Source organism: Rissa tridactyla, chromosome 3 (genome assembly GCF_028500815.1).
Source record: "Rissa tridactyla isolate bRisTri1 chromosome 3, bRisTri1.patW.cur.20221130, whole genome shotgun sequence".
In the NCBI taxonomy this organism is placed as follows: Eukaryota; Metazoa; Chordata; class Aves; order Charadriiformes; family Laridae; genus Rissa; species Rissa tridactyla.
This window is the reverse complement of record NC_071468.1, coordinates 30,318,376-30,345,123: the sequence shown is the minus strand read 5'-3', so window position 1 is coordinate 30,345,123 and position 26,748 is coordinate 30,318,376. Positions and strand designations below refer to the sequence as shown.

The following is a 26,748-nucleotide window of genomic DNA, read 5'->3' as shown; positions in this document are numbered from 1 at the left end:
TAGAAAATGTATTTTATAAACATTTACCTCATCGTGAGTTTCCTGTTTTTTTAAGCCAGCACACTTCGTTATTATAAGTTCATGGCATCTCTTGTGGACTACACAAGTGCAAACTATAAACAAAAAGCAGATAAAAGAATGAGTTTTCATTAAGATTGATTTCAAAGCAAAAGACTGATCTTGTAAGACTAGAAATGCTGCAAGTTGAAAGGCTGCAAGTGACTGGTAACTTAGTGAGTCCTTCATAGTAAGTCTGGCTTACAAAGGCAGAAGATAATGGACTTCAAGAGGCCAATGAATTTTAAGAGAACTAAAGCTTATCTGCCAAAATCTCAGCACGTAATACCACAAATTGCCGTCTAAAATATTAATGGCAATTCTTCTCAATTTTTACATATTTGATTTCTTTATCTGATAAAGTCCATGATCTCCACATTATATAAGACACAACGGCAAAAACAATTCCTGTCTGAAAAGCTTCCAGAGAAAAAGAGACATAAAGATAACTCATTATAAAAGTCAAAGAACAGAAAAAACAAAGTCGAACATTCTTTCTGTAACACATTATCCTAAGCTGATAACAGTAAAAGGTTTCAGGAGGCAAAAATGCTTTGTCAATATTCATACTGATTACTTAATCAATGAATAACATTTGTAGATATGACCATTATGATTAAAAATTGCAAGGTCTATCCTACTGTGGGATTCAAGGTCATTAAGTGAAGAAAGAAACCTTCAGAGTGAAATAATGAATTTAATTTTCTTCTAGCTTTGGTCATTGTTGTAAGAAAAAAAACCAACACAGAACTCAAGGAACCTCTGCTGTATGTTAATACAGTAATTCTTATTATAGCTTGTAAAACCATTATTTGCATTTATTTATTTACAATGAGATTTCATTAAGTCTTTTGTAACTGAAAAATCATTACTAACTTGATTATTTCTACTTGTCACATGAGAACTGAGTAGAAAAACATCATCCCAAGAGGTGACTGCATAAAAAATTAAGAGCACAAGAAACTGAGTTGAAAAACGGGAGTTGAAAATGAAGCACTTCTGCAGTCTTTGCTATAACTTTCTCTAATGATGACCTCTATAATTATCTCATCTATTTAATTATAGTCTTTGCAATTACCTGGCATTTTTAAACAAAGAATCTTAAGCAGAATAAAGAATTCACAATTTTAAAATGCAAGAAGTGAAAAATGAAGAAGCCAACAACTGCAGATATGCCCCCTTAGTTGGGTGTGCATCAAGAGACACCGAGGATCTGCTGTTCGGAGATGTTAACTGTGCCCCCACTCCATATATGCTGCCTAAGACCAACAGTTTTGAAAAATTTTACTGGGACTTACTGTAAAGATCATATCTTCACTGAGACAAACTTATTCAATTTGTGCTAAATTCTTAACACTGTATGTATACAATGCTTGATAAAAGTATCTTGTTATTTATGTAACATACTACATATATTCAAACTGTCCCCCTGTAGATTTTTCTCTTACCTTGACATTGGTATCCCTGTTTTCCTATTACACCCCTGAAAATAAAACAGTGTTTTAGAAAATGAAGAATATATTTTTTTAAATGAAAAACACATTTAATATATGACATTTACTATTAAAGACACATTTACTATAATAAAATAGGCAAAGCCAAAAGGTACATAGAGAGGGAAGCCACAAGCTGGCAAAATAGTCATCAGGCAGGCCTCTAAATAGACAGAAGATTGCATTTGCCAACATCGTTGCTTGAAATCAACTTAGCCAACCTAAAGTCTAACCTGCAGACATTTCTTAGAAGAATGCAGTTGAATTCATGAACAATTCACATCGTTTCACATTAAGAAAGACTGATTCTGTACACACTCTTAAGAAATATTAATTATGGATTACATCAGATCTTATGTGTATAAAGGTGCAAATCAGTATCTCTAATTAACTTTGGAAAACATCAATGGAGTAGCTGAAAAATAACTGAAAGCTGAATGTCTCCACCACTTTTCACTATCTGAAAATTTCGAGTACTTAAAACTAACGTAAATAATTTCTAAAAGGGAGTACTTGACATACACTGTAATAAGAAAGACTCTGTACACTGAGTACCCAAACCCCTGGATCTCAGAAGGCTAATATTCCCATATTTCTTTAACTTCAGTAGGATCTATAGGAGCTTGGCATTTCCTAGGAGGAAGATGGTGATACTTAAGCACCTAAAGAAGGATTCAGTTACCTTGGCAAAACATAAAAGTCTAATATTAGGTCTAAATCTATACTTAGGCACCTACAGAACACGAGACTGGCTGTCTACCTAGAATTTATAGTGTGTACCAGACAGGAAAAGATCGAACTTTGTGGCTCAGACAACAGAAAATGCAAGTACAACAAATTCTAACATTTGTGATGGAAGTTTTACAGTTTTCTATGATTGCAAAACTGATGACGGTGTAATACTAAAATGAAGAGGAAAAGGACTACTACTCTACGCCATTTATACTTCAGCAAAACAGGAGGGTATGGTAACTCTTTAATTCAAAGTTGCAAAGAAAGCAAAGTCTCACCATATAAAATCTCTGCAGTGCGAACAGTATGTTGGTTGTCTAAGATAGGTGGCCATAAACTTGTGCCCATTAACCTGATGTACTCTGCGTCGCACAGCACCCTGCCGCTTTCTGGGGCGCATACGTTCCCGGAACACACGTTCTTCATTGTCTTTGGGTGCTGAAACAGAGGAAAAAACCAGTAAGCACTGCCTGTATCAGACACAAATATGGGAAAACTCAAATGCAATACAGAAGCAGCTATTCTCAAAAAATAATCCTCTCTAGATAGCAGTGCAAGATAACTTCCCTAAGTTGTGGGTAATTTTTTTCTTTTTTAGCATCAATTACTGAAGGGCAAGGTTTTTCATTGCCTAGTACAGGATCTTCTATTTGTTCTAAACCTTTATCTGTAAATTCACGCTAAGCTGGGAATAAGTCTTCTGTGCTTGATCACTATCAAGCCCACTGACAATCTCTTTAACAGTAATTAACACAGTTAGATTCTCCGAACAGCTCAGACTCTCATCTCATTTGATCTTCAGGGGGGAAAAAAATCAACCAAAAAATCCCAACATCCCCTGGTCCCCGTACACTCTGAAAGTGCCGACACAAGTGCAAGAAAGCTGAGCACAAATACATATTATCAAGCTGAACAAAAATTCCATCCAGAACTGATTACTATGTAGAATTCCTGATTAAGATCTGAGTTTCTGGCTCTAATAATTCACTTTGGTACTAATACATTTTCAGCAAAATGTTCAAGGGAAGGAAGTTGTTCCTTTTAAGCAATTCCTGTTCAACTGCATATGAGATTTAATGGTAAAGGAAGTAAAAAAATGAAGCTGATATATCTCAGAATGAAAACTTTTGGGAAAAATCCTCCAGAGTGCATTTTTTCCCAAGGCTTTAATTTGAAAAGCATCACTAACACCTCCATAGTATTCTGTATGCATTAGGCAAAAGCTGAGGATGAATTAGCAATGAAGAATAGTACACAGTTGGTAATGAAAGACAGATTTTACAAGCATTCCTCGAGCCACTCATGTCTCCACAAAATGGAATATCAGCTTTGGAGGGGTCCGCATTCAGTCATCCATTGCCAACTGAATCTATGCACTCACTACTTCACTGCACATAACGCTTTGAAATGTATTTAGCACTTGTCATTCTCTGAATTTCAGCTACGCTGAATCACTACGACGGCCTAAAGATGCCAACTTTGGTCTGTTGCAAGCTTTTCTGTACACAAATGAGTTCTCCAAGCAACAGTACAGTATTTAACAATAACACAAAGAAAATTACAAGTCCAAGAACAACTCAACTCTATAATAGTCTGAAATTCTTCTACAAGCACTGAAAGAAACATGATTTTTGAGGGTTGTAAAATTAAAAGGTATTGACTTCGGAATTCTTAGAAAATCGTCTTAAACTAAGTCAATAGATGGATATCCTGGGAAAATACAGAGCACAAACCCATGAATTGAGATCAATTTCTTTCAGTGCACAGCAAGGGCTAAACCCCATGAAACTAGAAAATTCATTTATGTACCAAAAGGCCTGAGCTCCTTACACATTAATATGTGACAAAAACTTCCTATTCAGAGTGGGCTTTCACCCTAAGAAACATTTGTAGAATGGCCAGAATGGCTTTGCTTTTCTATTCTAAGTGAGCTCTCAGTAAATAAACGTTGACTTATATGCAAAGCTACTCCTTTTATTTATGCCCAAGATCAATCAAAAAGCAATGACGCTAGCTCCCCCTTCAAGAAAGAGATAAGTACCACCAAATAGTTAGTAATTATGTTTATTTTTGTGTTATGAATTATGTTTATTTTTATGCATTAAGCAAAATTCCAATGTCTAATAAATACCATAGCCCCTCAAGAGAAAGGCTGTCTTCCACAGAGAATACATAACAAGTAGTTGGAAATCCTACCAAAGACTCCTGCTTCCAGCTTCTGAATGATTTATTGACTTTACAAAGCTGCAGGAAATCTTTTAAAAGTTACTACTATAGGAAATAATTCTATATTAACACAGAACTGTTCTTTTGGTTATCCAGATTGTAGAATTTGCTGAAGTATGCAGTCTGGATGTGAGAAAGTTAAACTCTCCTGGAAAGGATTCCCAAAAAGTTATCTGCCTATATGAAATGAACAAGATGTTCTGACAGTGAACAGTTCACACTTGATATGATAATCAGTCTACAATACCACTTTTCTCCTTTTTTCATCTTAAGTATCATTCCTCACAGATAAAGCACCTATAATTTTACAGAGCAGATGAAAATCCTCTTCTTGTTTTGGCTAGATAAACACATTAGTATTACTTTTTTTTTTCTTTTTAACCAAGGAAGTCTTAAAACTAATGACACTGTATTACTTACAGTTCTATTTTTAATACTTTTATGAAATTCCATTTTTCACTTACAATCACAGAATGGTAGGGGTTGGAAAGGACCTTCAGAGATCATCTAGTCCAACCCCCCTACCAAAGCAGATTCACCTAGAGCAGGTTAAAGAGGAAAGTATCCAGGCAGGTTTTGAATACTTACAGTTACACAATAAAACAGTGTCCTTTTTCAGAAATTCACTGACTTGAAAACAGATACAAGCAATACACCAATCCTGAAATTATCAGATTCAACGGCAGGTCTTAATTATTGATATAATTTCCACACAAACAGCACCTCTGTGTGTGAGAAGGATGCTCAAACAGCTCAGGGGAATACCAAAGACGAGCACTTGGCCAAACTCCTGTACCACCTCCTGCTTTATGCACAGATGAACTGCATGTTCAAGAGCAGTGACTCCCCAGCAGTGACTCTGCCTCCACCTCACCTCTCATTACAGCTCGCGTAGAGTCCCCCCTTGTCAGTCGGCAGCAGTACTTATTTGGGGGCGTTGGAGTAGCATCTGGCATTAGCAGTGCATGACTGGAGACTGGATGACTGGACATCAGGCCTTCACCAAAGCAGACCAAGTCACAAGAGCTTTACACTCAGTTCACATTAAGTCCAGCCAGCTTGTTCACCATTACCCAACACAAACACGTAAGCAATGCTTTTCCACAGTCCTCAGGCAAGTCACTGCCACGTCTTGCCTGATGCACACGGCTGTTGTGGACCACAGGCACCAAACCAGGCAGTAACTTTCCCAGGTGCCTCAGAACTGGATGATCACATCGGTGCTGGCTCATACCCAGGGTTGTGAACCACTTATTTCTAGTTGCCCTAATGATAGTCTTAAGTTTAAATTCAAATCCATCTATCTCATACTGAACAGCCACACTAGAGACATATATTTAACAGTCTGAAGACATCTCCTTAGAAAGGGAGCTACGTTGCTTTCTTCAAACCTCTCTCATTCACAAGCAGGAAAGCAGGGATCACTAAATGCTACCAGAAAACAGGGAATACTTGGGAAACCCTCCAACATTTGTGTAATACAGCTGACTAGTGTTTTCAAGACATACTTTAAGAGAATATTAGCATCCCAAACAAAACTGGCCTTTAAATATATTTTAAAAAGAAAAAGTCTTACAGTGGTTTATGACAGATTCTAGAAAGTATCATTAGGATACCGCTCAATCGTGCTATTTCTATTCTTAGTAGAGGAGTTAAAATTAAAATTAAATGAATTTGCTGTAGTCAGTCTATAAGCAAGTTCCAATATAAACAATTTCTTCTCATAGTATTTCTACTAAATAGTCACAGAGGGTTATCATTTCCTCAGTAAAAGCTGTTTCTTTATGTAAAGTACATTCTGTTCCCTGTTTGATTTTGAGTCCTTCAGCCCTTTATATTATTCAGTTTATCTTTTTTTAATGCATTTATTTAACTTTCATTTTCAAAAGAAGGAGTAGAAAAGGCTCATGATAATTTCCAAATGTTCGTGGAGAATACTGTCAATGCAGCACACACTAAGTTTAAGCTTTATATGATGGTACTTGAGATCTGGCAAATTTAGAGCTAATTTCATCTCAAAACTATACCCAGTAATGCCACTACTTCTTTTCATTGCAGCCAAGAGTAACTCTGAGTTATTTGGAAAACAATAGGATATAATTGCTTTTATAAACTCACACATACAGGCAAACTTATTGCCTACAATTTCAGAGACTGAAAAGACTTACAGGCTTAATTCCAAGCTCTTAGCGAAGTGTTATAAAAGTCAGAAATATCTGGAATACAAAATTGCACAAAATTCATAAATACTTACACAAAAAGAATGTTTAAATGAAGCGTCTAGAATCCCATTTAACACTGTTAATTCTGTAGTATCTGTTCAGTATATAAGTCATAACTTAAAAGACAAAAAAATAATACAGAATACTCCCTAACCCTCAAAGGGGGCAAGATTGGAAGAAAAAGACCCTGCACAACAAATAACAAAGGCTGGAACGTGCTAGGTCTCATTTTGTACTAAAATGGTTTCAGCATAAATGAGAAGGGTTCAGTGCGGAGCACCAACCACAACAGACAGAATTATCCTGCACAGCACAATGTGCTATTTCCATTCCTAATCCTCCATGTTGTGAGTACTTACAGAATTCTGACAATACAAAAAACGAAAAAATATTGCAGAAAAAGAGGGAGCGAGATTACATGCACAGAGAGGTCTTTCAGCATTTGCTACTGCTCAGAATGCTGACGTCTAAGAGGGAATGTCCTGGGCATCTGGACAGAGACAGTGTTTGGAGAAGAAAAAAAAATATTAAAATCAGATGTTTTAATTAAATGGCTACTGCCCCATCAAAGCCAAACTGTAGGGCACTCGCAGGAACGGGTGTAGCTGCCAGGTAACCACCATGCAACGGAACACTGACACCTCCACAGCGCTTCTGGCACAAAGTGATTTTCACGCTGGGCACCTTTTGGATCCCTTCACATTGCTGTCATCCGTAACTACAACCAGCTTCCAGAAAAAAAAAGCTGGTTTAACATCATCCTTAGTAATTACAACAGGGCCTAACCGAACAATGAATACAAAGGAACAATGATCATACTGAGTGCCGAAGATTAATTTTAAGAGCTTTTGTACAATATTTAAGCCTGAACACTTTAACCAGTATGTACACACTGAAATAGAGCTTTTGTTTTAGCACTATGTAACATCTAAACAAAGGAAGGATATTGAGGCAGGAGAGGTAATTTGCCTAAAGTTATGTCAGAATGTGAGAAGGGGTAGGAACAATGTCCTCAGGTTTCAGGATGGAGTGTAACCAGATCATTATGCATCAAAATTAGGTCTCAATGGATTATTTTCAAGCTCTATTTTGGGCCTCTACAGTAGAAGCATACATACTGTCATCAACATTTCTCCAGGCAGAAACTGTTAAAGGATTTTGCCTTAAGGCTTTAGTCTTTTTTAAAGAAAAAAAAAAAAAAAGCTACAAAAATCCCCATATGCTTACATTTCTATTTTTCTTTGCCTTCAAAAGCCTTGCTTTAAAAAGCCATGCAACAAACTAATTTTAAAACTTGGAGATAAAAAATAGCAAGGTAAATGCTAAATTTTAATTTCATAAAGTTGTTACTGATGAATACAGAAATTAGCTGGATAGTTCACCACAGTCATAGAAAGAACATGAAATTATTCTAAGTTTTTTTTTCTAAAAGAATAATATTTCCAGTTCATTTCATTTGTTTAACAAGGAATAAACACACAGGTTTTGCTTACTATATCCGGAATCCGCTTTCTTTAGGAAAGCTGACAGGAAATTTCTTGTTTTATAGGAGAAGAATGAGATCCTTAGATAATGCTATATTGTTAAAGAAAACAAAGATGATAGTGTTACTAAATAAATGAAAAAATGCTCATAGAATGGGTTAGTTTTAGAAGAGATAGGTGTCTTGACAAGTAATGCCTGTTAACATGAGCTATTTACTGAATGCACTGAAGAATAAATTGCATTTTAAAGTATATCAAGCCCAAATATGGTGGGTGGCTTTGTAGCATGGGCTCAGGCTCAAATTTATTTGCCTTCAAAAACATGCGTATCTTTAAATGCTTAAATTCCTTTCTAAAAGAGAGATTCTGCCTGTATGTATTCACAGACTTCCCTTGACATGCAAACAGATAAAAGTGATTTGGCTTGCAACAGGCACTTGCCTTTTCTTATTATTTAAAAAAAAAAACACCAAAGCTATAAAGCTATCCAAATGATTATTTACACATGGTTCAAGCCACCTCTACATACTTATTTATTATCATGAACACATTCACTAGTTCACTCAAAGCTGAAGGGACAACAGTAATTCCCCATGTCCTTTCAAATGGAAATACTTTCACATTCAATTCACTTAATAAAGGAGAACATAAAGTCCAGAAGTACTATAGATCTCATAGATACTGAAGGTCTGACTGCAATTTCAGCACATGGACAAGTCCGATTTACTCTTCAGGAACGTCCCACCCTTGCTGGCTGGCAACTATTTGGACCAAGTGTTCAAAAACCAGAAGCACAAAGTACTCCTGGTCCCTGAAGGGACACTGCTGCCCCAGCTGCAGCCGATCCACTCTGCTGCAGCAGAGGCTGGGGGTAAGGGAGGATTTGTTCTCTTACGCGCGCACAGAAAATTCTCCTTCAAATGACTTTGAGACTTTTCTTAAGAAAGCTTTCAAGATGAGCCCTCACATATTTCTGCTCTCCACCTGCACAGTGCCCACAGAATTAGTGAGAACCTACACAAACTTCAGGTATTAACAACATGGAATTACACATGCTTATCTGCAGGCGATCATGCAGCATGTTTTAATAAATCTAATGAACAGATTTCTGTTTTATAGAAATGCTTACTGGACAACTGGTCAGGGATGGATATAAACATAGGGTGCTACGTCCATTTTATAGACCCCTGGGGGCTCACACACAAGAGGGGTACTGACCTCATCTTGGAGGGTGAATGTAGCAATTCCTATAGTTAAACATCTGTCAGATGCACTAAGTAAGCAAATCAGAGACAGATTCCTCCTACTTCCTCTCAATTTCTTCACTGGTGGTATTTAACATTAATGATTTTAAGAAATATAGTATTCCTGAAATAAAGAACTTGTAACTACAATTTTCACATTACATTTTATTTGGCAAAAGAAGTTATATTGCTAGAAACACCACAGGGAAGTTATTGCTATATGACAGGTTTTCTGAAAAGTCAATTTCACATCTCAACGTTTTTAAAAAAAAATTTCAACTTCCAAGACTTTTTTTCCCACAAGACAGAATTTAGGGCTTTTTTGGTTGGAAAGGAGACAACAGGACAAAAAAAAAATAATCAATGCTAACTAAGGTTATTTCAGTCTTCCAGTGTTATCTTTCAAGAGGAACAAACAGCCTCACTCTAAATACAATGCCCTTATGTCAATAAATCTGCAATTGAAATCAGAGGATGGAAATGCATTCTACATATGGTAAATACTGAAGCTATTATTCAGGAGAAAAATCTTACTCCACAGAATGTAATGGGTCTACTCATGCAATAACTAGCAATGTAAAATAATAATTTGTAAAATGTAGAAGAGTTTTTGTGCCGTAACTTCACATGATAAACCTACAGGAAGAAAACAAATTTAGTTTATGGTGGTGACATTCAGTTCATGTTGATACAGTGTTAGTAATAAGTAGTATTAGTAGCCTGGTGTTAGTATTGATAGCGTTAAGTCCTGACAGGCTAACGAGGTGCAATATCTCTTATTAAATTAACTACTTACTAAGGCTAAAAAAAATACATGATCTTTTGAATGAAGAAACTACACATATAATATAATACAATACTGTTGTGGTTTTATATTATTATTGTAAGATACTCGTACTCAGCACTGGTGAGGCCCCACCTCGAGTACTGTGTTCAGTTTTGGGCCCCTCACCATAAGAAAGACACTGAGGTGCTGGAGCATGTCCAGAGAAGGGCAAGGAAGCTGGTGAGGGGTCTGGAGAACAAGCCTTATGAGGAGCAGCTGAGGGAGCTGGCGTTGTTCAGCCTGGACAAAAGGAGGCTGAGGAGAGATCTTATCACTCTCTACAACTACCTGGAAGGGGGTTGTAGAGAGGTGGGGGTCGGTCTCTTCTCCCCAGTAACAGGTGATAGGACAAGAGGAAACGGCCTCAAGTTGTGCCAAGCGAGGTTTGAATTGGATATCAGGAAAAATTTCTGCACTGAAAGGGCTGTCAAGCATTGGAACAGGCTGCCCAGGGAAGTGGTTGAGTCGCCATCCATGGAGATACTTAAAAGACAGGTAGATGTGGTGCTTAGGGACATAGTTTAGTGGTAACGTGTCAGTGTTAGGGTTAACAGTTGGACTTAAAAGGTCTCTTCCAACCAAAATGATTCTATAAGATTATTATAACCACGATCAGACCAAAAACTAGCCTTGGGGCTAGAGTTCCCTAGTCTTATTGCTGCAAGTCTGCAGACATGTCCTGCGATGTGATTGCAGCGTGCTCCTCAGAGGATGCCTAGCCACTTGTGGTGGTGGTTGATAGTCTGGTGACACATGCTGCCCTTTGGCTGTCTTCAAGAAAAGAAGGAAAATGTGACAAAACATCACGGTCAAGGCTGCTGTGGAAGACAAACTTTCAAAGGGGTGTACACACACATTGTTCATTTTAACAGAGCTCCAGGCTATGGAAGTAACTGCGAGGTCAACTGAACTTTCTCCAGGGTCAACACCTGAGCTGCTGGCTTTTGTCAGTTCCTGGAAAGGAAACGGTGTTGTGATGCTAAGAAGGAAAACAGCATTGTGAAAATTTCAGGACAAAGCCCTTTTCCCAGAGGTAACTACTAAACCAGACAGATCCCGAATGACAGTATTTTAAGCATGTGTTTGTGATAGATCAGAGAAGTTCATCAGTCTTTTTCAAATAGTTGCAAAAGCTGCATAGAGTGTGATGAAACAGAACCTTGTATGACTGGGCTCTCCGGTCTTTCAGAAAAGAGTTGTTTCTTAAATGTTTTTTCAACCCCAGCTTTGTTCCTTTGCCATAGAATAACAGAAGCACAAGTGCCAGGGACCTAGGAGATTTCTGAGCCCAGCCTCCTGCAGTGGGGAAGGGTCTCCTGTACATCAGGCATCCTCAGCTTCCATTTTTCTGATGGTTCTTGAAAATTTCCAGCAGGAAAATTTCACAACACTCATGTATCTTGTTTCACTACTCTGGCAGGCAGGCTCTCTTGCTAATAGGCAACCTAAATCCCTTTGCAGTAAATTATGCTGGATGAGCGAATGGCAGCCTAAAAAAGAAGTTTTTGCCAGAACAGAAACTACTGAAGTATCTGTAGCGAGGTAACCATTATCCCGTTGTACACCATGCAAAAGACCAGAGGCTGGGGATGGCCAGAGACACAGCAAGATGTCACAGAAAAGACAACTGTAGAAATTTTGCATATTTCTCAGGCCACAGCAAGACAGAAGCTGCTTTGAACTAAACAGGTCCCCATGGATACCCCAGTCACATGCTAGCCGCAGAAAAGCTGTGATATGAAGGTAAAAAGGGGAATGAAAACTACTTCCTGCCTTTAAGCTACTAAATCTCACCGTCATCTTGTTGATTCCATTTCCAGAGCCCCCTCCTGATAGCAACAACTTGTTTCCATCCAAGCTTAGAAATGCATGCAAAGAAGCTCACTTACGCTAAATCTCCATATTAAATCTTATAATTCCATGTACCCACATTAAGGATCTATGGTGTATAACCTACACAGGTCAGAGAGGATGGCTTTCAAAACGAAGTTTTATAATGGTTATACCCCCTCTGAAGCTCAAGTCTGTGATATACGTTACACATACTGGGGTTTCAGAGTGCTTCCCAGTGTCTCGATACATGTTAGAATCAAGTAGTTGGTTGCCACCAGTATCTGAACTCCTGTATGCCAGCTCTTCATCTACCAAGGAAGCCAGGTCTGGTAAAACTTTGGACCAGTCTGCAGGAATGGCTGGGGATAGGGATGTCCCTGAAACGTGCTCCGAGACAGCCCCACCACAGCAACCTGAGGCACGGCGTCCGCATCAAGGCAACCCTGAGTGCCACCCCATGGATGGCATCCAGGAAGCCTGACAGAAAGATGAAGCTTTCTAATATAATAGCAAGCACTTTAAATCACGTTTCTCCATTTGTTTCACCACTTGTATCTTTTATAAATCGGTTCCGCACACTAAAACCACATGATACGCTTCTGCTCTGCAGCAGAGCCTGCAGGGCACCCAACAGGTTAAACAGTGAATCCTCATTTGTCCTCATTTGAAGTGCACAGATAACTTTTTCCTTTCTTGGATGGAGGGTGTAGGAGTCTACAGGTAATCAACCTTTGAACTTTTCGTTTCTCACAGCTCTACTGCTGAACCAAATAAGTGAAAGACAGTGTTACTACATCACCTTAGAAGGGACTGTTCTCCAAGGCAGCTGCCACTGATAAATAACATCTGCCACTACTTTTCCCTTTTTAGCCCAATATGTAACCCACAACACACTTCAACCAGTGTTCCAACATGTCACTGCTCCTTCTGATTTGCATCTTTTACTAAGGGCCATATTATGACAATCCTGTCACCTTCTACTAACATCCCCATCTTGCCCATTTCCTAAGTGGGCAATTCTTGCAATCATTTGTAAGAGACAAAAATCAGCAGCAAAAGAACTCATTCCCTCTTTCCATTGTCTTTCTTGCAAATGTGGGAGGAATTTTTCTTATTCTGATACCTCCCCCCACACACACTCAACAAAAGCTTAATTAAGAACGTCTCTGACTCACAAGCAGCGCTGTTAAAGAAACTCTCTCATCTATGTCTTTCAACATTAAATATATTATTACTAATTTCCATTCAGAGAACAGTAATAGATTATATTATGTAAATCCTGAAGTACTTGTATGATTTATTATCAGAATACTACTTTAAAACCCCAATTTAGCAAAGCATTTCTGGATATGGCTATATGAAAGCCATGGATTTCAATGGAAATCTTCCAATATTTAAAGCACTACTTACCTGCCCTGCTAGATGTTAATTCTACGCATCTATTGCACAGTAAAAATGGAAATATGTGCTAAACAGTATGTTCTTTCTCCCTGCCAGGATTATTGGCACAGCATCATGAGGTAATTGCAAATGGTGAGTCTGCATATTGTCAGTAGAGCCTGGATGTGTTATATAGGTTTATACTGGGGGGGGACTGGGACATGACAGGGATGGGGGGATGACCACCCTCATGACCTGTCAGTGGCAGAAAAAGTATTTCTCAGGGAGGAGATTAAATAAGAGAAGTTTTAACGCTTATTATTTGCTTTTGGATTTCAATATAGAGGTTATTTTACTGTCCAAACGCTACATAACAACAAAAAACCCTGAGTAATAAGGTGAGACCACAGTTTTAACTTATCCTACTTTTGTAAAAGGAATTTGGGAATTTGCTACCAGCTCCATCATGGGCTCCAATTTCTGCAGGCTGTCCCCCTGCAGCCCATGGAGGTTAACAGTGGAGCAGATATCCACCTGCAACCCATGGAGGACCTCATGCTGGAGCAGGTAGATGCCTGAAGGAGGCTGTGACCCCATGGGAAGCCCACGCTGGAGCAGGCTACTGGCAGGACCTGTGGACCCATGGAGAGAGAAGCCCATGCTGGAGCAGGTTTGCTGGCAGGACTTGTGACCCCATTGTGGGACCCACAGCGGAACAGTCTGTTCCTGAAGGACTGCACCCGGTGGAAGGGACCTACGCTGGAGCAGTTTGTGAAAAACTGCAGCCCATGGGAAGGACTCATGTTGGACAAGTTTGTGGAGAAATGTGTCCCGTGGGAGGAACCCTACTTTGAAGCAGGGGAAGAGTGTGAGGAGTCCTGTCCCTGAGGAGGAAGGAGCAGCAGAAACGTGTGATGAACTGACCGCAATCCCCATTCCCCCTCCTTACTCTGATTTGATTGGCAATAAATTAATTTCTCCAAATCAAGTCTGTTTTGCACGTGACAGTAATTGCTGAGTGATCTCCCTGTCCTTATCTAGACCCATAAGGCTTTTCTCTCATTTTTCTCCCCCTGTCCAGCTGAGGAGGGGGAGTGACAGAATAGCTTGGGGGGCACCTGGCACTCAGACAGGGTCAACCCACCACAGTTGGTCAAACTTTGTGTCTTGCTGTATAAGACACACACACGAGTAGAAGACAAGACACTGTGTTTGAAACTAGTTACAAAAACTTAACCTGTTCTCAGTTTTTGCTACCTTCTTAATATTCCAAACTTCCTACCTCCAGTGTTCACGTATTTAGTTAGTCCCAATTCTCCAACCTTCGGTAAGACAGGCGTATCAGTGTCTGTCATATTTTCAGTGATTTGGTGAGCGTATGGCTTGAGCTTTCACATAAAATGAAAAGTGCTTCTGGCTTATGAAAAGATGCTTAACTGGACACCTGATTTCCAACTGAGTCAGAATTTCAGGAAAGTTTTTAAGCATCAACTGCTTGAAGTCATCTAATGGGATCTGAGCAATTTTTCCTGACCTATGGCAGATTAAGTCTCTAATAAAAAGTACACTCACAGAGGAAACGAATTGGCAAACAGCCTTTGAAGAGGCAACAGATGTGATGATCGAGATGTATTTTGTTTCTCATAGTTCTCTAAAATTGATGTAATATTCAAGAATGCTTAAGAACTTACTGATGGAAGCAGCTGGCAAGTGGGAAGGGTGGGATGCTGTATGATGAGGTGCCTTACTGTGGGAATTGAGGGGAGAAAAAAGAAAAAAGACCAAAATGGAATCAGACAGGGTTTAATCCTCTCACTTTGGAGAAAGAAACTCAGAGAAAAATAGGATGTGAAAGAAAAGGGAGGAATAAAAGTGAAGCTAGGGCTGATGAAAGAGAACACATCAGAGAAACACTCCTGTGAACAACATGGCTCACATCAATCAATGGCCCAAATTCCAAGGCCAATCTGAGTTTAGGATTATTGTCAATCAGTAAATTAATTTCCTTTCTACCCATTTGCTGTAAAGAAAAGTTAACTACCTGTTACGGAAAACTCATACATAAGAACTAGCAGCTACATATGTACAAATATTTAGCTACAGAAAAGCACTCAAGATCTGTATTTTTTCCACATGGATTTAGATACCCGTCTTGCACTGCTCCAATAGACTTGATATTCTGATGCTAAAGAAAACATGTTAGACTTACTAAGGTTTTCCCAAAGGTACTGAGCCAAGGAAGTTCACTGAAACAGCCAACTGAGGCTGCTTTAGACATGCTATTGTTTTCTTCAGGTATGTGATAGTTAAAGCTAATTCAAGCTATGTTTATGCAGAACAGGTGCAAAATGCCAACTGAGCAAGTTAAGACAGTTACATATCGTATTCTCTTACATTACTCTCAACTAACTGATTTTTTTTTCTCCTCAAGCAAATCACCTTTTGTTACTTTCTAAGACTAAAAGCAGTTCAGTACTAAAAACTCCCCACACTCACTGAAGGTTGACTTTCAAAATATACATGAAGACTCTGTAGAAGAATTAATCAATGTGTGTTGAAGAAAACCTGCTTCTAACGTTTCTTAAAACTGTAAGTCTTCCAAGAAAAATATTTGTTGAACTCTGGGCTATGCACCTGTATACTATAGCTGAAAGAGAAAAATGGACTTCAGAAAAAAATACTAAATTTTTTTCTTCTCTTCTTCAGCACAAGGATCAAATCAAACGTTACTTCAAGGTCCAAATAACTTTCTTCCTATTTAGTCCAGAAACCAAATCAGACCACGAAAACAGAGACAAAACAATTATTTGAATGATTGCTGATTTAATTTTTCTCTTATTATTCCAGTGCTCTAACTGTTCTCTATTCAGCACTGACTCTGCTTTCACACCAGCGGTACTACCTTTGGATATTCTAAGGTGTCAGGTAAGTTCTCCTGCCACTGACAGCACAAAACTCATCTGGAAACCTGTACACAGCGCAAGGAGGATGGGATTCAAGCAAAATCTGTGGAGAGCCAAGGGAATGACATGGCGACTGCCTGCAGCACAAAGGATGATTATTCGTACATTTTAATGCTCTATATACATAGGAACATGAGGATAAGATCTATCGTTAGTTACAGCCCTACAGTTACAGCAGAGAACAGAGACACATATATAAAATCAAGCAGAATTTGGCTCAGTTTATTTACGGCAGAGATACAAAAGAAAACCTTGATTGCCTATGTCCAAACTGTAAGGATACAGAACGTTCTAGCAATTGTAAATTACTAACCTCTGAAATTTCATTCCATTTATTGCTTTGTTTTTTAACACGTCAAGAGATAGCAGACACTTTAAAAAAGCTTCCCTTAAAAAATTCAAGTCACAGCTCATGATCTCAAACCCTTTCTGTCCTCTCTGGTTTCCCAAGCACCTCTGCTCATATTCAAACAGTACCTAATTTATTTTAACTTAGCCTTATCAGGTTGCTGAATAAGGATGTGAAAGTCAGCTGGCTGTAAGTTAAAAAAAATAATATATTCAGTGCCTCCTTATTGCTGCTGTCACTGATTTAGCTGTTCCCATGGTAAACTTAAATACCACCACAGGAAACTGTATCACCTATCAATTCACAAGTTGGGAAGTGTGGTGTATGGAGATTTGATTTAACAGATCCCAGAACTGTCTGGTTGAAGGATGTGGCAGTTGAAAGCTGGAGGCTGGATTTCTTCCCCCCCCCCCCCCTCCTTTTTTTTTTAAAAAAAAAAAAACAACTTGTATAATTTCAAGAAAGCTAAGACATATGGCAGCGTTTCCAAGTTGGTCTCAAAGAGATTTTGATTTCCCACTTACTTTCTCTAAGTGTGAATTACCTAAGAAGGTGTCAGAAGTTCCTCAAAAAAATCCTTTTAACACTGGTTGTCTTTCGAAAAAGGACTTCTAGAGAAAAGCTCCCACTCATTTGTGGGTTTTTTTATTTAAAAAAAACCCCACGATTTTGACAACTCTATAGCTGGAACCTCTGACTTGACTACCCATATGACACATCACAGCACTCATGAATTAAGTTTTTTACAATCGTTTCAATTCAGGAAAAAAATGAAGCTTCCTCATTAATAAGGAGACAAAAAACGCCCTAAGAAGGAGATCATGCCCCAGCTGAGGAAGAAATTTTACCACCAGAAATTGCATAGGTAAGAGCTAACGTCTCCTTCTTCCTTCAGTAAATATCTATCAAAAATCAAATACATTCTTACATGTTGAAAAGATTTCTCTGAACTTTTCTTTAATAAAACATTGCCTTTCCCAGCAGCACAGCAGTAGCTAAATAAAAATATGTAATGCATTTTGAAAAACAAAAATAAAGATGGGAAAAAAAATACCATTTTTTTAAGGTAATTTAGACTAAATAAAGCCATGTTTATAGTCTACCTTTTTCTTCATTTCACAACCAAAAAAGAGTAATCAAAAGATTTTAATAACAAAGGAAAAAAAGAACATTTAAAGATTGAAGATTGTTTTTAACAAGTATGAAAGAAAGGCAAGGAAACAGAAACACAGCATTTCAAGATTTAAGTACTCCAAAAATCTCTTAAAGTAATAGTGACTCTTCACTACTTGTCCTGGAGTTGTTACAAAGCCCCCAGTAGCACCCCATCCTATACACGAAACCAAACCTCTCTTTTTGGTGTACTTGGAAAAATCATTGAATTTGAAAATCTAATAGGATACAGTGAATCCAAACCAGTCAATTGTGAGTGGCGATTTTGTGATCCTCTGTTTTTGAGACCACCATAATAAACTTAAGTTAGAAAGTACAGATTTTGTAAGATACAATGAAACTGTCTGAACTTGGCTACATTAAATACGTTTTAAATCCAATATCCAAAAGCAGAGGTATTCAGAATAATGGACCACCATGTCCTCGTTTCACAATGGGAAAAAAGTCACAGAAATGAGCCAAGAAAATGAGATGTAGCTAAGCAATTTTCAGTCAGACCACACAGAACATTAGGGGTAAGAAAGCACTCCTCTGAGCAAGCATTAGCACTGTTATTAGCAGCACCTAAACTTATTTAAAATAATTATTCCAGTATCTATTCCAGCAAGCAATACAAATTACACTTGTCCCTTAGATAGAAAGACAGACACAAAATCATGAATGATTCTCCCTCTGCATTGCATTTATCTTTACCAGAAGCAAGGAAAACAGGATAGAAAGCATTCATGGAAACTAAGGCAAAAATAAATCTTAGTTTAAGAGAGGCCATTTTAAACATCATGATTATGATGCCAGAGGTGTCGGTTTGATGAAAATGGATTGTAGGGGATTTAGAAAGATGTAGAAAGCCGCACCGCAAATTAAAAGTAGTATGACCTCACTCAGCTTGACGTTTGTCCCGTTAAATACACAGAGATCAGCAAATCATTGCTGCCTGCCATCAGCAGGGAAAGAGGTGTGCAGCTCTACCACTGCACCAGAAGCACTTTTTGGATCACGCTTTCCAGACCACAGAACCATCAAAATAAACTGACCCAGACACCTGCAAATTTTTAAACTAATGGGGCAATCATGAGATGCAAGAAGCACGTGGCTTCAGCCCAGTGAAAATCTCTAGTTTTATTTATATCACATTTTTTCCTTCCTTTCATTGCCACAGCGTCTAACTTCATGCTGACATTTCAGAACATGAGGGTGAATTCCTACTAATAGATGCTGAAATACTACTAGCAAGTTATCCTTTTTAACATGGTGTTACACCACTGGTCCCAAGAGAGGAACTATTTCAGCCTACCATACATGTCTTCAAGGAATGCTACCTCCAAAACAACTGTTCCCCCCTCAGACAGAAAGTGAGTATATGCTAAAATATAATGGTCTTTATCCAGGACCAATTCTGACAAACTGCCAGGAGTTCTGAATTATATTGCTGTAAACGCACACCAAAATAATCTGTCTCTGCACATACAAAATAATGATTCTCAGAATAACAGTTCTTTGGAACAGGTTTTTAAGGTGCTTTATAGATTACTCGTAACAAAATTAAAGCAAAAATCTCTCAGCAAGGGTGAGAACTTCTTTAAGAGATTAAAATAGAAACTTTCCTCCTATGTAAAATTGGTTATATTGGACTAGGTTAATAGCTACTCACTTGTTAATTTTAAAAATTTATTTATCTATTTATTTACATGCAATAGGGTTATTTCTTTCATTTAACTCTAACTCCTGAAGAATGACATTTCCCCTTTTTTTACCGCTCCATTTCAAAGGGCTTCACCCAAGAGGCACTGAGACATTGAATGACAGGCTCAAGGCCACCCAGAAAACCTGTGGCAGATGACCTGTGCACAGTGCCTTCAGAGTCTTCATCCAGGATTTTCTTCCCATCATTTCTAAGTACTTAGAGACTGATACAGTGCTTACAACTAATATCAAATAATTGCTTCCTTGAATCCTCCTGCTTGATCACTAAATAAGGACATTTTGTTTCCCCGTGATTTTTTTCCCCATAGCATGAAAAATACAAAGGGCGTTATCCCATGCTCAGAAGCTTTAAGTTTGTATCTCTGTTTCTGAACTATATTTTAACTCTGTACAATGTTACAACTATTTTTACAGTTTCAACCATCTCCCAGTTGGGCAGAAACTGGTAATCAAAAATCACCTGCAGATAAAAGCCAATGGAAATCTTAGAAACATCTGACACACCTAAAACAGAGCTAACAATACCTACCAAGTGCTTTTAGCTATACTATACATACAGCATAGCTGTATTTTTCCAAGGGAAACTAGTATCACGATGTGTTCAGCTAAATAAAAAGACAATGGGATCCACATATGTCACTGCTTTGTTTGTACGAAAATTGTAGTAGAAATACTATAAAATTAAGCATTTTAACAAGTTTGTAATCACCATCTCTCTCTCTGGTTACCTATCCTGTATCCTCTTTGCCTTGTCCAGTCAAAATCCAAGTATATCCAAGGTTCACATCCATTCTCCAACAATTATCCTCCAAGTAGCCTCTGTTGACTTACTTAATTTTAGCTGCACAGGCTACCAATGACAAAGTCAGGACTATACCCCCAAAAATTTGAGTTTAGAGCACTCGATTCAATGATCAGACTACAACGTTTCCTCCCCAGTTTAAACTATAGGAATTCATTCACCGTCATGTAATCTGTAGTACAAATGTCTATGTCCAAGATCATAGAATCATAGAATCATTTAGGTTGGAAAAGACCCTTGGGATCATCGAGTCCAACCATCAACGCCACTCTACAAAGTTCTCCCTTACACCATATGCCCTAACGCCACATCTAAATGAGTCAAACACATTCAGGGATGGTGACTCCACCACCTCCCTGGGCAGCCTATTCCAGTGTCTGACCACTCGTTCTGTGAAGAATTTTTTCCTAATGTCCAGTCTAAACCTACCTCGTTGCAGCTTGAAGCCATGCCCTCCTGTTCTATCACTAATTACCTGTGAGAAGAGACCAGCACCGACCTCTCTACAGTGTCCTTTCAAGTAGTTGTAGAGAGTGATGAGGTCTCCCCTCAGCCTCCTCTTCCTCAAACTAAACAGTCCCAGCTCCTTCAATCGCTCCTCATAAGATTTATTCTCCAGGCCCTTCACCAGCTTCGTTGCCCTCCTCTGCACTCGCTCCAGCACCTCGATATCTCTCTTCTATTGAGGTGCCCAGAACTGGACACAACACTCAAGGTGTGGCCTCACCAGTGCTGAGTACAGGGGGACAATCACCTCCATACTTCTGCTGGTCACAAGATGGAAGTTTCTTAAGTAGTATCTTCTTTTTGTACCATGGAAAGGTCGTTTAGAAAAATAAAAATAAAAAAGCAGAAGCTAGAGCAAGATCAGTAAAAGAAGCAGGGGATATTACGTAATAATTAAAGTGCTTAACACAGAAAATGAGTTAATACAGGAAACAGAAAAAAACGTACTACTGCTTAAAGCTAGGACTGATAACTAAAATCTTCTGTTATCACTTAACTGTAGGATGACCACTACGATCTTCTAAATACTTGTTTTCCTATCACGGCAACATCCAAAAAATTAAGCTACTATACAATGTCTTTTAAGGAGTACATTACTATGGAGACTAAATCAAAAGTAGAAACCTATTTATAAAACCTATTTATAAAAACTATGATTTCAATAACACTGACTTGGCCATGACTGCCCCCTCCCCCCCCCCCCCCCTTTTTTTTTTTTTTCTTATCGAGGGCTAAGAAAATAGCGTATACAAAAGCTGGCAAGATTTTTATATGTAATTTACAATGTAGTAGGTAGGCAGGCAGGCAGATAGATAGATCAATCAACTTTTTAAATTTAGTGTGTATGGTTTACTGTGAAAGGGGTATTTTTCATGAGAGACAGGAGTTCGGGATTTTCTGGTTTATTTTTGGTTGTCACAGCTTTCTAACAGATCATGATTCATTCATTAGTCTTCAAGAAAGATCAGTGCACATGAATATTTTTAAGCACAGTGCCTGCACAGTTTAACACTCATTTGCTGCAGTAAGATTAGATAGATCTCTAATATAAAGTCTCAGCATTCCTGCCTACGTAATATGTACAAGGAGCTGTGGAGAGCCCTACAGCTCAAACTGGACTCAAGTTCTGCAGAAACCAAGTTGCAGGCAGTACACAGTATGGGGACCTATCCAGACTGGACTGAATTTATGCTCTTAAATGGAGTCTTCAGCACAGGATGTGGGTGTTTCATGAAGTAAAATTTTAGAAAGACAGGCTAAATATTTTTATTTAACATACATATCATGTAGCATGTTTTTATGCCCCACCCCTGGAAGTGTTCAAGGCCAGGCTGGATGGGGCTTTGAGCAGCCTGGTCTAGTGGGAGGTGTCCCTGCCCATGGCAGGGGGTTGGAACTAGATGGTCTTTAAGGTCCCTTCCAACCCAAACCGTTCTATGATTCCATATAGGTATGCACGCAGTCAAATTTGATGTCAGAAGAGGCACAGACAGTTCTGCTGTGCGCTCCTCTCCCTGTGAAATTTATAGTCACATCTGATTTGTGGAATATGGAGGATTGCAGAAGTGAACAAATTTACCAGCAGAGAGGCTCTCTCTCATAAACTTTACTAATGTAAATTCTATTCCGCAAATGCAATATCCCTTTCATTACCATGTTTTACCTATTTTAATAAACACAGGCATAACTTTCAGGCCTCTTGTACAATACCACAACTAAATATCTTAAGAGTTCGCAACAAGTAGAAGCATTTTGTTTTCCCTGCTGCGGAAAACCTATTCCTCTTCATGCTTGAAGTTTTTCAAGACTACTTCAGCTTAGTGATGGTCCACAAAATAGAACTCTGCTTCCAACTGTTGCTGAATTACTAAGAATTCGAAGTAACATTTAGAAATTTTAAGTAAGGAACTGCTGAGAAAGGGGAGTTCCTAGGAAACTTAGCCTCTCTAAAAACTAAAACAATATGTTAATATTTAAAATCATAAAACATAAAGAAACAAGTCAATTATTAAAGTAGGAAGACTAGGGGAGCTATGAAATTCCGGGCATTTGAAAATAAGAGGATTCATAATTAAGGCAAACAAACCTTTGAACATGGCAGTTCAAACACCCCTTCCAGGCTCCACGCTGAACAAACCTTTCATTTATAAGTGCAAACCCCATATATACCCCATAAATTACAGAAGATCCCTGAAGGCTTTAAGCTATGATCCAACATAAAATTAGAAGCTTCAGGACCTAACTTTGCCTTATAACAGTAAGCAGCCACCATGACTTATTTTATCGTACCCTTTAAGTTGCACAATGTGTTATTTTTTGACTCATGCCACTTGTTTTAAGTACCTCAAAAATTTTACCCTCAGAAACTCACGTAAAATCAGCCATGCTTGGCTTGGAAAGCTAACGAATGTTTTGCCAGAACCACATTCAAGCTAACTTTCAATTACCTAAGTGTCAATTACCACAGTTTTTTCTTAATTATTTAATAAACACAACAATGAGATTTCAATTCTTGCTTTTTTCACCTAGTCATAAAGAAGTTGCCAAACTGCCTTCAAAGAATGCTATAATTTATATGGAGAGATCATGTGACAAAAATTAAACAGAGAACAATTATATGTAAATATATTAAATAAATTTAAAATTAATAGAAGCAGCTTAGTTTATATTTAAGATACTGTGACATAGACACATGACAATATAAGCTGTTATTAGTTGCAGTGTTGTGCTGTCACTTGCTTTAATGGGTTTCCTTTGCAGAGTGAATTGAATGTGGAGTTTTCTTCTCAAATAGGAACTCCAGAATGAAAAATTACATTACCCTGCTGAAAAAGCTCACACCCACAAAGCATTAATGAGCATATTATTCGTTTCAGGTGACTGCACTACCTTTTTTTTTAGCAGAACTCACTTAAAGATTCTCTAAAGCCTTGCTCCTAAACAGCTCTATGACCTAGTTTAAAGAAAATGTATAAAGATTATATTTTTGGCTCCTTAAATCAAGGTTTTTTTGGCATTTACAAACTTTGCTGAATCGTTTTGGCTGTGGTGCCTTTCCTTATCTGCCCAAGCAATACTCAGCAGTATGGAATTTGCTTCTAGTGCACACTGAAAGTGCTAGCACTTTGCAAAAACCATTATTTCCTTAGAGAAACATCTTTCATTGTATTTTACAAAACAATTTTGAAGCCTTTTCACTACATCCACACAATGTCCATCAGCACAGTAGAAATGTACTCAAATGTATCCGAGAAAACCTCCAGAGAGGTGCATGGGTCTACCAAAACATGACCTAGAAAACACCACACAGCAGAGCTCTGTTGATTAATACATGAATATAAGACCTAATGCTTCAAGCACAAAGGAATGAACACCAAGAACCAACTGCTAAGGCTGTTTGTCTAGAGAGGTTGACTTACTGAAGGTTTCAAAATCTGCAAAATCAATTAAAAGAATCAAGTTTTATTATTGAACATATTGTAACTACATTAACAGTATAAGGCAGATGACTGAGCCTCAGAGTTAATGCTCAGTAGAGTTAATAAAAAAGAGCTAAGCGATTTAATTACACCTTTCAAATCTGCCTGCACACATATACCCCATACTTCAACATTCAAACTTAGCTTCATCCCTTCTACTAAAAATATCTTTTATTACAGAGGAGTAAAAGCAAAAAGCTTATTCAGAGCAAAAATTATAATTTCAGACAATGCATGGTGTGAAATGACATGTACCTTCCCATGTTAATGAGTATTTCAGTAGCAGCACGGCTTACGTAATAATCATGGGGTTTATGGCAGCTGGTTATTTTGACAAGAAATCTGAAGGAGCTCTATGAAAATAGCACGGAAAGAAGGGAAGAAAAGCAATAGGTCTGACATGTCAGATACCCTTTTACAAAGCACGCCAAATCTGTGCTTTGTTACTGTTCTAGGTTTTCATATCGAAGCTCCAATTTTGAATCCCATGAATAGATAAGAAAAAAGGAATTTGCAGCAAAAAGTCTGAAGGAATCCATCTGCAAACATGTTTCTAGAAGTCCCCCTCCCACTGAAATAGAAATTGTTAAATAGGGAGAGAGCATTTTCTGATTTTTTAAACAAAACCTTTATTTTTGAATATGTTGTAGCGAATGAGGACATGAGGGAAAAAAAGGTTTAATCAGTACAGTTCAACTGTGGTGTTGGAAACTATAATCTCACTTTTGATTTCAAAATGTAGGGAGCAATCCCGTTCTAAAATAGCAAAGCGAGAGTTTTATTACTTTTTTTTCAACAGAAAAAAAAAGCTAAAGCAAAAATATATAATTTACAGTAAACCCAGCAGATGAGAAGACAGAATTTTACTCAACAAAACGTTCTCTTCCAAATACCTATTTTGAAGTTTAATCTTTACAAACAGCACAACGTAAGTTAACGAAGTCTGACCATCAGAAATAAAACAACTGTGATAGTTTATAGCCAATTTTTATATAAACCACAGTAGTGCATCTTGCTTAAAATGGTCGTTGATTCTAAACAAGATAACCACATGGTGGCGGAAGAATCAATGTCTTGTTCAGAAGCTGTATTGCTCTCAGGAAAACATGCAACCTGATGGGTTTGTACTGCACAGTAAATGATTTGCCGCTAATAACTATGATGAAAAAAAGCGTTGCTTCAGTGTAACTCAACCCTCAGGGATGATAAGGGTACATATTTTCCCAGAGCATTCTAGCTACTGCAAATTGAATCGTTACTTTATAGATTGGAAGTTTGTACAATTGGAAACTTCAATTTAAAATAAGATCAGTTTATTTTATATCTAACTGTTAATAAAGTTTCAGGGGAAAAAAAAAAACAAAACTACCATTGTAATGCCACATTCAGCTTAAAAATTTGGAAGAACTTCCATTTTAAAACACAGCACAAGTAACAGCCTTTACTGAAAATTTTATATACCCATCCATAATTTCTAAGGTTAGATTAATAAACGGGGCTCCTACTACCAGTCTACTTTACTTTTCTCTCCTCTATTTCATACCAAAGCAAGACTCTCCCACAACTGAATGTGTCTGGCTGTGTACAAGCCTGGAAGAGCTAGGGCTCCTCACAGTCACCAGCCGGAGCCGAGCAGGGGCCAAGCGATCCATGGCCAGCCTCTGCCGAGCCCCAGCCTGCAGGAGCGGTCCCTGCAGAGCAGCTCAAGCCGAGGTCAGCATCACACCAGCTAACCCACACTCGCACCTGCAACAGACCAAGAAATTGTTCCCTCTCCTCGACTCGTCCACAATCCTGACACAAAAGCTGAAAAACAATTAACCTGCTAACTCAAAAGGATGATTCCTGAATGAGTCGGAAAGCTTTAGCAGCTCACCGAGCTCAAGTGAAACCAGGCAGAAAATGTACTGACACAAAATTCCAGAGAATACCTACTACAAAATTTCTAAAATATGTATTTTTCATGAATTGAAACAAATTATTCTGTTTTGCAACCAAAACCAAGGAGCCAACAAGAGGGATCTTGCAACCTTTTTATACAGCTCACTAAATGTAGCTGCTACTATTTATAACTTCAAATAATTACATATAACGCTTTTACCTCAACTGCGATTTCTCTTTTCTCCTCCTCAGTGTTTACTGACAAAACTGAAAATGCCCTTAGCTAGACTGCAGCAAAACGTAAGGATGTATGACGACAGATGTAGATCCCACAATGAATGACGCTGATGATTTCTTGTCATATTCATAGATATTAGTGAAGTCTGTAGCAAG

At 38.1% G+C, this 26,748-nt stretch overlaps 1 protein-coding gene across 2 annotated transcripts in view; it reads right to left on the bottom strand.

Annotated features, from left to right (window-relative positions):
* PRKCE (protein kinase C epsilon) overlaps nt 1-26,748 on the bottom strand; it is a 299,087-nt gene that overhangs the window by 112,764 nt on the left and 159,575 nt on the right. For both annotated transcript variants that reach the window (XR_008465766.1, XM_054197203.1), the window contains exons 3-5: nt 2,561-2,720; nt 1,506-1,540; nt 28-113 (exon numbers count right to left, since the gene is read on the bottom strand). Coding sequence is in view for 1 of the 2 variants with exons in the window: in XM_054197203.1 (XP_054053178.1) it covers nt 28-113; nt 1,506-1,540; nt 2,561-2,720 (281 nt within the window). In the remaining variant the exon portion in view is untranslated. The remainder of the gene's footprint in view (nt 1-27; nt 114-1,505; nt 1,541-2,560; nt 2,721-26,748) is intronic.